This window comes from Squalius cephalus (genome assembly GCF_949319135.1).
Source record: "Squalius cephalus genome assembly, chromosome: 21".
Lineage (NCBI taxonomy): Eukaryota > Metazoa > Chordata > Actinopteri > Cypriniformes > Leuciscidae > Squalius > Squalius cephalus.
In genome coordinates, this window is record NC_137142.1 from 15,587,540 (window position 1) to 15,597,049 (window position 9,510).

The following is a 9,510-nucleotide window of genomic DNA, read 5'->3' on the forward strand; positions in this document are numbered from 1 at the left end:
CATAAGAAACGAAGCAAGAAATGTGTGAAGCAAGTTTATTGTTAACGGCAGCATAAGATTGTTCATCTGCCTAAACACTTTATTTAATTAATCAAAGCTGATTCGGTGGGAATCCGGTGTTGTTGATTTGCCTCTAAAGCAAAGCAGCGCTCTGGATCCGTCTCTGGGATGCTCAGTTGCTTGGCTACTGTTGCCACAGAAGTCATGGACATCAGCCAGAGGGGTTGTCTGGCCTGGTCACAAGGCTGTGAGAGTTGTGTTGTTCCAAATGTGCTCTGATAGATGATGTGATTGGTTAAGCAAGGTCCAGTTCTATGGCGAGTCTGGGAAGTGCGGTCTGGAGTCTGTCCACAGTCTGATCTTTATCTTTTACACCAGGGAGATCACTGAGAAACAGCAACTCCAGGTTCCTAATACACACAAGCAGACAATCTGAGGTAACGGTTGTTACTCAAACCAATGTATCGTCCAGGGCTGTGTTTAGGGCATTTTCAAACCTGTAGACTGTTTGCTTTGTTCCGAAACAGGGACTTAATTTGTTGCATTTTCTTCTTGGTTCGGTTCACTTTCATCTATGCCTAAATGAACCGAACTACGGGAGAAAACCCACCAAATGCTCCAAGCGAGGTGTGAAAACCCCCAAGACTAAGTAGATTGTAGAAACTTTTGGCAACATTGGTCTCTGTTCAACTGAGGCTCACAATGCATTCCTGGCTGATAAATCTTCTGATATTTGGTCATTTGAGATCAACGTCGTCCAATCACTGTCCTCATTTGGCATACACAAAATGTGGAGTAATATGCAGTAATATGGTGCTAAATTGAAATGAAAAAGGCTGTTGTCATACCTGAGTTGATGAAGAGCGATGAGTCCTTTATCTGTCACATTACCACAGGAAACTACCGTCATGTTCTTCACACTGTCCTGCAGCGTCTTTATTTGACTCAAACGCTCCAGACAGGCGTCTTCTATATAAATACACTTATTCAACCTGATATCCTCCAAGTGCTCGAGACCCTCTAAACACAAACACAAAGGAAACCTTTATTGAGTACAGTAGGTGTAATGTAAAATGTAGTGTAGTGTATAGTAAAACTAGATGTGTGAAAAGAGAGAGAACCGCACTGTATCTGTCAGTGTAAAACACCCTTTTGCTTTACGTCACTTTTTCCCACAACTGAACCTCTCATCCTCACCTGTGACACACAGACAGTGTCTCATCCTCACCTGTGACACACAAACGGTGTCTCAGTGTCTCACCACATCTCACACACACACACATGGTAGCGTCCTCACAAACTTTCCCTCTCTGGGGTCTAATTTAATAAATAATGCAAGATTGTTTTGCTGGAGAAAATAGAGTAAGAGATCTTGGCCTTCTCCATTCACTAATGATTTCATTAAATTTGCATAGGTAATGTACAGTAACAATGCTAAAGGTTAAAAGATAATTCTGCTACATAAAGGTAACTGGGTGAGGACAGTGAGAAGGGTGTTTATGTGCGTTTAATCGATGTTTTGGCACTGCAGCATTCACTTACCCAGGTGATCAAAACCACGATACATGATGCAGGACTCTGTGGCATCAATAGCTTCTATCTTGTACCGGCCCAACGGCCCAGTCGGGAGTCCGTTGTAGTCGTGCTGCCAGCGGTCGAAGCCACGGAACCGAACTTTTGCACCACATCTCAGGAGCCACTCGGCAGCAGCTCGATCAGGACCCACTGCTTTAATACGCTCATAATCAACTCTATATTGATCAAAGGACACAACAATTACTGAATAATGCATCTGGAAAGGCGACGTTACATTTTAAGCAGTGACTGCAGTGTCCTGCTGTGTGAGTGTGACATGCCATCTAAAACCAGTGATAGACCAATTAAGTCTTGTATAAACTACCGTTCAAAGGTTTAGGGGTCGGTAAGATGCCTTATGCTCACCAAGGCTGCATTTATTAGATCAAAAATACACTAAAACAGTTATATTGTGAAATGTTATTAGAATTGAAAATAACAATTTTCTATTTTAATATATTTTAAAATGTAATTTATTCCTGTGAATTCAAAGCTGGATTTTCAGCATCATTACTCCAGTCTTCAGTGTCACATGATCCTTCAGAAATCATTCTAATATGTTGTTTGGGTCCTTAACATTTCTTAATATTTCTTAAATTACTGAAAGGAATAGTTAACTTAAAAATGAAAATTCTGTCATCATTTACTCCCCCTCAAGTTGTTTCAAACCAGAATGAATTTATTTCTTCTTCAGAACACAAAGAAAGATATTTTGAAGTTGGAAACCAAACTGTTGATGGCACCCATTGACTTCCACAGTATTTTCTTTCCTGCTATGGAAGTCAATGAGGTCCATCAACTGTTTGATCACTGACATTCTTCAAAATATCTTCCTTTGTGTTCAGCAGAAGAAAGAAATTCATACAGGTTTGAAACAACTTGAGGGTGAATAAATGATGACAGAGTTTTCATTTTTAAATGAACTATTCCTTTAATATTTTGTGAATTTTTTTACAGGATTGTATGATAAATAGAAAGTTCAAAACAGCATTTATTTGAAATAGAAATCTTTATATTAACATTAAAGATTTATGTTATATTATAAATGTCTTTACTGTCACTTTTGATTGATTGAATGTGTCCTTGCTGAATAATAATAATAATAATAAATCTTACTGACCCTAAACTTTGAACCAGAACTGCATATCTTATTTGTTGTGATCAAAACGTACTAAAATATATTTCACTAAGCGGCAAATGGCAACACAACTTTTTGGCAGTGGTATTGGCCAGTAAAAAAAAACATATTTGTCGACCACTATTTTGTACAGCATTTCTCAGAGACTATATGGAACTTTTAAAATGAATTTGTCACACTTCAGGACTGTTTAAGTGAAGTGCAAAAAAGCTAGAAGGTGATTACAAATCAGTAAAAAGCACCCCTATATATATACCTCACATCCACTGGACAGCCCCATTTTTTTTTCAAAAAAGTATAAAACTGAACTGCTAGATGCTATTACTTTAAAGTTACAAGTTTAGACTCTAAATAAGATCTGTTGTTGTGAATTACCACATTTAAATTAGTCTCTATAGGGATTTCTCACTCAAAGGAATAGTCACTCTAGATATTAGTCCCTTTATAGGTATCTAGAGCTTATAACTAGCCTCAGGTGCTTTAGAATCTGCTGTGGGTTGGGAAAGGAAATAATTATGACATTAGAGGAAAAACTAAACTAGTTACGTAATTGTTGTTTTGGAAAAATATTCAAAAATTACTTGTTGAAAACAGCATTGAGCCACCCCCAGAACTCTCGACTGCCCCCTGGCGGCTGCTTGCGTGCGGATAAAACCATCCGCGCTGACCAGGTCAACAATCTCATGTCTATGACTAAAATAAAGAGACGACACGTCAAAGCATGAAGACGCACTGTTCAAATACACTTTCTAATAAAAGATCGAGAAGAACAATCTGTACGTTGACGGTCATGTCATTGAATCTATAGGACAACATAATAATTTATCAAACCTCTAAATGCAGTACAGATGCAAGATAATCTGTTCTAATCGTATTCAGAACCGCTAAAAAAAAGAAATAGTGTGAATCTTACAAAACCGACCGAGTGGTTCGGGTAGTGCTGTTCTGGATATGTGCGTAGTGTCTGTTATTTACATCCCGTGTCCTCCATGCGCGCGCGTTGATCTTTCACCCTTTACGTCCTCCCATCCCGCGCTCCCATTGGTCAGTGAGTGTGCGACCTGTGCGTCAGGGGCGGGGCCACGAAGGACAAGCTTTCAGCGCCCGAGCGAAGAGATTCCTTAAACCAGACCGGGTCAAAGACGAGCACTATGATCACACGAACAGGATAAGTCTGTTAGGGAAAGTAAATACTTATTTTGTGGAATAATGATACGAACTTTCTGTACCGGATATGTGTGCGCGCGTTTACTGTCACAGGGATCAAAGTCTGCAACGTGCAGAGCTGCACATCACAGCGGGTGAGTGAGAGTAACAACAGCTCTACTAACTTACAGAGTACTTAAAGAACACCACAGAGTATTTATAGGGACAGAACATGTTCTGACTGTAGTGTCACGCTAAGAATCCTGTTAAAAGTATTTTGGCTGTAGTATGTCTATTGTGACTGCACAGTGATACTCTAGTCAGGATTCATTCAATAACACTTCAGTTAAGGGTGCACCGATATTATAAAAGGGGATATTTCAACCGAAAATGTAATCACACTTATCATCGTGTCGTTCCAAACCTGTGTGACCTATTTTCTTACGCGGAAGACAAAAGAAAATATTTTGAGGAATGTTGGTAACCAAACAGTTTGGTTGTATGGAGAAAAAAAAGACATTTCTCAAAATATCATTATGTATGTTCCACAGAAGAAGAAAAGTCAAACATGTTTGGTATTATATGAGGGTGAGTAAATGTTGACATAATTTTCATTTTTTTGGGGGTGAACTATGCCTTTAAAGTAATCAATAATTATTTTTCGTCTTTTGGCCGATAACTGGTATATGGACAAATATTAAAGAAAACTAAACTGTTTTTAATAAATAAATCAAACACTTTAAACTAAAATCAGACATTTCATATGCTACAAGTGAAATTAGGCATCACCGCATTATGCGATTTTCTACAGATTACATTTAACAGTGATATTAAACTATTCGAGTTAGTAAACATCAAATTTAAGTGAGTGTTTGATGATGACAAATAGTAAAAATAGATGAAATGCGCATGCACAATTACATTTCCAATCTCGGCTGATAACATACCATTATGTTGTGTAGCTCATTCGATGTGGCTGTTATTGGTGGAGGGATTGTTGGACTGGCCTCTGCCAGAGAGATGATCCTCAGGCACCCAAACCTCACCTTTACTCTGCTGGAGAAAGAGAAAGAGCTTGGTGAGTGTGCATTGGTTCTTCTAGATGCTTATTCATATCCATGCTGATTTCATTTTAATTTCTTTGGTGTCTCCCCCCAGCTCTCCATCAGACAGGTCATAACAGTGGTGTGATCCACAGTGGGATTTACTACACACCGGGCTCTCTTAAGGCTCAGCTTTGTGTTCGTGGAGCCAAGCTGACATATCAGTACTGTCAGAAGAAAGGTGTCCCTTATAAGAGATGTGGCAAGGTGAGAATGAGCACAGGCCCCTTAACACCACAGATACCAAATCCTGGACCTGACAAAGAGATTTGTCTCTATAGTATCTAGTGTGTATGTGTGTGTGTGACCGCAGCTTATCGTAGCAGTGGAGAAAGAAGAGATTCCACGTCTAAAAGCTCTATATGAGCGCGGTCTGACGAACAATGTACAAGATCTCAAGCTGATTGACGCCAAAGCCATTCGAGAGAAAGAGCCGTACTGCAGGGTGAGTGACACCTGTTTGTGTGTTAATGAAAGATTAGGTACATATTTTCCACACGTGTATCATTCATTGGTTTGATCAATAACCAGCAGATTGCAAAAGTGCTGTCATCAGGCCTTTACCTGGTTGCGGTGACCTTAGGCCTGCTGTTTCAAACACTGATTTATTAACCCATTTATGACTGTCGTCTATGTGTTTGAATGTTGTATGACGTCTTTTAATCTCAGTAAAGTCAGTTAACGTTTAGCTTCACTTACACTAAATAAAAAATTTGGGGTCGGTAAGATTTTTTTTATGTTTTTGAAATAAGTAGTCTCTTATATTCATCAGAGCTGCATTTATTTAATCTAAAATGCAGTAAAAGAAGTAATATTTTCTATTTTAATATATTTTAAAATGTAATTTTATTCCTGTGTTGGCAAAGCTACATTTTCAGTATCACATGATCCTGATTTAGTGCTCAAGAAGCATTTCTTATTATTATCAATGTTGAAAACAGTTGTGCTGCTTAGTATATTTTTGGAAACTGTGATACATTTTTTCAGGATTCTTTGATGAATAGAAAGTTAAAAAGAACAGCGTTTAGACAGGTAGAGACCATCCGAATCTTTCATCATGCGCAACAAATCACTTTTTGTTTTGTTTATAGATAACATTTTTGTTAAATAGATAATGCTACAATAACAGACTGTAGTGTGACTTCCAGTAATCAGAATTTCTGTTAATCCAAAAGGAAAAGAACAAATAGTTTCACAGATTATTTCAGAAAATGAAGCAGAATTTCAGTTGCTCACTGGTGCACCCCTAGACTCCAGGAAGTTGTGTAGTGCCAGCCGGTCAGATCTGCAGAGAACTGCTGATTTCAGCCAACCAATGCCTTTTTTGTGTGCATTATGCATCAAACAGTCAGAGAACGGACTGTACATGGAATAATGTATGAAATCGTTCCTTTGTTTATACATAGGGCATCATGGCATTGGACTCTCCATTCACGGGGATCGTTGACTGGCAGTTAGTGGCTGTGACCTACGGTAAAGACTTCCAGGAAGCAGGTGGGACTGTGATGACAGACTTTGAGGCATCAGACATCACGGTTGCAGCAGAGAGCCCAGCTGGGAGTGCTGAAGGTGAGTCACGTGACCTGTTCAATGTCCCAGACCTCTTTCTTTTCTTTAATAAAACTCTATTCATCGCTTTATGTGTTTTTAGGGCTGAAATATCCCATCACCATCAAAAGCTCACAGGTGAGAAACTGAAATGTATTAATCATGTTTTTATGATTTCAGGTCGGAAACGTATCTCTTGGGATTGTGTATGTCTTAGTATGGCTGTGTTTGTGTGCAGGGGAAGGAGGTGAGGTGTCGGTTCGTGTTGACATGTGGAGGCCTTTACTCTGATCGTTTGTCTGAGATGTCTGGCTGTAGTTCAGAGCCCCGTATCGTTCCCTTCAGAGGAGATTACCTGGTGCTCAAGCCAGAGAAAAACTACCTGGTCAGGGGCAACATCTACCCTGTGAGTAGAAACAGCCCACACACACACTTAATCCACAGATATATGAGCGTGTCTTTAAGGTCTCTGTTTGTGTGCCTAGGTGCCAAACCCACGCTTCCCATTTCTTGGAGTCCATTTCACTCCTCGAATGGATGGTAGTGTCTGGCTGGGCCCAAACGCAGTGTTGGCTTTTAAACGAGAGGGGTATAAACTCTATGACTTCGACACACAAGACTTCATTAATGCGCTCTCCTACAGGTACACACTAATACACATTGGTACACTACTGTTCAAATGTTTGTCAGTTTATTTTATTTTTTATTAAATGAATGAAATGCTTTATTTCAGCATGGATGCATTAAATTGATCAAACATTTACTGTAAAGGCATTAATGTTACAAAATAGTTATATTTCATGCTGTTCTTTTGAACTTTCTATTCATTAAAGAAACCTGAGAAATCTGTCACGTTTCCACATAAATATTAAGCAGCAACTGTTTTCAACACAAGAAGTGTTTCTTGAGCAGCAAATCAGCATATCAGAATGATTTCTGAAGGATCATGTGACACTGAAGACTGGCAACAATCAGTCTGAAAATTCAGCTTTGTCATCATAGGAATAAATTACATTTGAAAACATATTCAAATAGAAAACAGTTACTATAAATTGTAATAGTATTTCACAACATTACTGTTTTTACTCTATTTTTAATCACTTACTAACCTTTGTAAAGTTACATCCAGTTTTACAACTTTGTTGCTATGAAAACGACATGGCCTAAAACTAAAATGACCATGAAAATAATGAGAATAATTTACATCTCAAATAATAAATGGCTTAACAGGCAAATGAATGTAAGTGTTTTTATAAAATTATAAACTGCACGTTTTTGCTTTAAAAATGGTTATGAAGTAAATTGGCCCTGTTTTCTTCCATTCTTCATGTCGACAAGTCAAAATAAGTTTTTATGGTAATCAACATGCCAAAATGCTGTCGATTGAGCTAACTGAACTCTGAATATTCCTTTAAATACTTAGGGGTGTTCATTTAAGACAGTTTCTTGACTTGAAAACTGTGTGTGTGTGTGTGTGTGTGTAGGGGTCTTCAGAGGCTGGTGATGAAGAACATTGTGTATGGAATGGGGGAGATGTATAGAGGTGTGTTTCCCAGTGCTCAGGTGAAGATTCTGCAGAAGTTCATACCTGAACTGGGCCCCAGTGATGTCCTCAGGTACAGTCACTCTATTGGGAAAGGTTATAAGGGTCATGATTAGTGTCATTTATCACCACTATTGTTGTATAGTCACTCTAATAAAGTGCTTTTGTCCTGCACACACTGGCCTGTTTGAAAATGTTTTTTTTTTGCTTGTTGGTTTGTGCAGGGGGCCGTCCGGTGTGCGTGCACTGGCATTGGATGCTGAAGGAAACCTGGTGGATGATTTTGTGTTTGACTGTGGGAAGGGAGAGCTGGGCAGCCGGATTCTGCACGTACGCAATGCACCGTCACCCGCTGCGAGCTCCTCTCTGGCCATCGCTGAGATGATTGCAGATGAGCTGGAGAAAAGATTTCAGCTGTAGACATAGTTTAGATGACATTGCCATCACCATGATAACACTCTCATTCTTATACTTTAATTCAGAGTATAAAAGAATAATTATAGAATAAAACTTTGCTATTGTGTGGAACAGTCATAATACAAAAAGATTTCTGGTGCTCTTTTTTAATGTATCTTCTGCAAATAATGCAGATTTTAGGAAATGTTGGGAAACTATTATTATGTCTTTGTAAATCTAATGATCTAACTGCCTTAAAGTAATGTACAAAGGTAGTTGCCTCTTAAGAGAATGTGTTCACTCCATATCTGAATTTGTAAAAGAAAATTAAATAAAACATGGCATTATTTTTGGTGGGTTTTCAAATTATCTCGAAGCTCTGATGTCTGAATCGAGTTATTGAGTAATTCAAAAACAATTCTTCTGATTTGTTCCTTGTAGAATCAGGGTTTTCAACCCATATATAAAGCATACATTTTCTTGACATAACTATTTTCTTCCTTTCTAGCATAATCTGTTAGGTGAACATGTAATGTTAGTTTATATTGTTGAAAGTTTTTTTTCCCCTGTATTTTAGAGCTTGGCATAACTAAACTTTGTTTATCCAGGTTTTTCAAGACTATAGGAACCCTAATACTTCAAAGAAAAGAAAAGAAAAAAGATGTTGAGGAGGTGAAACATCTTGATTTTTTTGTTGCTTTAGCTTATCCATGTTTTATTTTAAATCATTTTAAAGGGATGGTTCACCCAAAAATGACAATTTTGTCATCATTTACTTAAACTCAAGTTTTTTTTTCTTCTGTTGAACACAAAAGAAGATATTTTAAAGAATGTTGGTAACCAGACAGTTGACGGCACCCATTGATTTCCATAGTAGGAAAACAATACTATGGAAGTCAATGGGTGCTGTCAATTGTCTGGTTACTAACATTCTTCAAAATCTCGTCTTTTATGTTCAACAGAAGAAGAAAAAACTCATGCAGGTTTGGAACAACATGAAGGCGAGTACATTTTATTATATATATATATATATTTATATTTTTATTTTTATATTTTTTAGG

The 9,510-nt window shown here is 38.0% G+C and overlaps 2 protein-coding genes across 3 annotated transcripts; one reads left to right on the plus strand and one right to left on the minus strand.

Annotated features, from left to right (window-relative positions):
- Window positions 1–21: 21 nt before the first annotated feature.
- On the minus strand, window positions 22–3,760 carry dmac2l (distal membrane arm assembly component 2 like). Of its 2 annotated transcripts, none has more exons than XM_079854441.1 (5): window positions 3,636–3,760; window positions 3,295–3,406; window positions 1,543–1,751; window positions 849–1,020; window positions 22–410 (listed from the first exon to the last, which is right to left on the minus strand). In XM_079854441.1, the coding sequence occupies exons 2-5, from the start codon at window positions 3,396–3,398 to the stop codon at window positions 296–298; spliced, it is 600 nt and encodes a 199-aa protein (XP_079710567.1). In that variant the 5' UTR covers window positions 3,399–3,406; window positions 3,636–3,760; the 3' UTR covers window positions 22–295. The 2 variants fall into 2 exon arrangements, with proteins under 2 accessions (XP_079710567.1, XP_079710568.1); XM_079854442.1 differs by having other exon boundaries at window positions 3,627–3,738.
- l2hgdh (L-2-hydroxyglutarate dehydrogenase) lies at window positions 3,761–8,798 on the plus strand. Its single transcript, XM_079854436.1, has 10 exons — window positions 3,761–4,014; window positions 4,822–4,937; window positions 5,018–5,169; window positions 5,276–5,407; window positions 6,369–6,531; window positions 6,614–6,648; window positions 6,749–6,916; window positions 6,996–7,153; window positions 7,995–8,126; window positions 8,278–8,798. Exons 1-10 carry the CDS (start codon window positions 3,923–3,925, stop codon window positions 8,471–8,473), a joined length of 1,344 nt encoding a protein of 447 aa, XP_079710562.1. The 5' UTR covers window positions 3,761–3,922; the 3' UTR covers window positions 8,474–8,798.
- Window positions 8,799–9,510: the final 712 nt, after the last annotated feature.

Excerpts from the sequence above, each read along its gene's own strand:
- dmac2l (XM_079854441.1), bottom strand. The coding sequence starts at position 3,398 with ATGAGATTGTTGACCTGGTCAGCGCGGATGGTTTTATCCGCACGCAAG. Across the intron at positions 1,021-1,542 it reads TCGTGGTTTTGATCACCTGG|AGGGTCTCGAGCACTTGGAG; the intron begins GTAAGTGAATGC and ends GTTTGTGTTTAG. Across the intron at positions 411-848 it reads ATCGCTCTTCATCAACTCAG|GAACCTGGAGTTGCTGTTTC; the intron begins GTATGACAACAG and ends TGTGTGTATTAG.
- l2hgdh (XM_079854436.1), top strand. The coding sequence starts at position 3,923 with ATGATACGAACTTTCTGTACCGGATATGTGTGCGCGCGTTTACTGTCA. Across the intron at positions 5,170-5,275 it reads CTTATAAGAGATGTGGCAAG|CTTATCGTAGCAGTGGAGAA; the intron begins GTGAGAATGAGC and ends GTGTGACCGCAG. Across the intron at positions 6,649-6,748 it reads TCACCATCAAAAGCTCACAG|GGGAAGGAGGTGAGGTGTCG; the intron begins GTGAGAAACTGA and ends GTTTGTGTGCAG.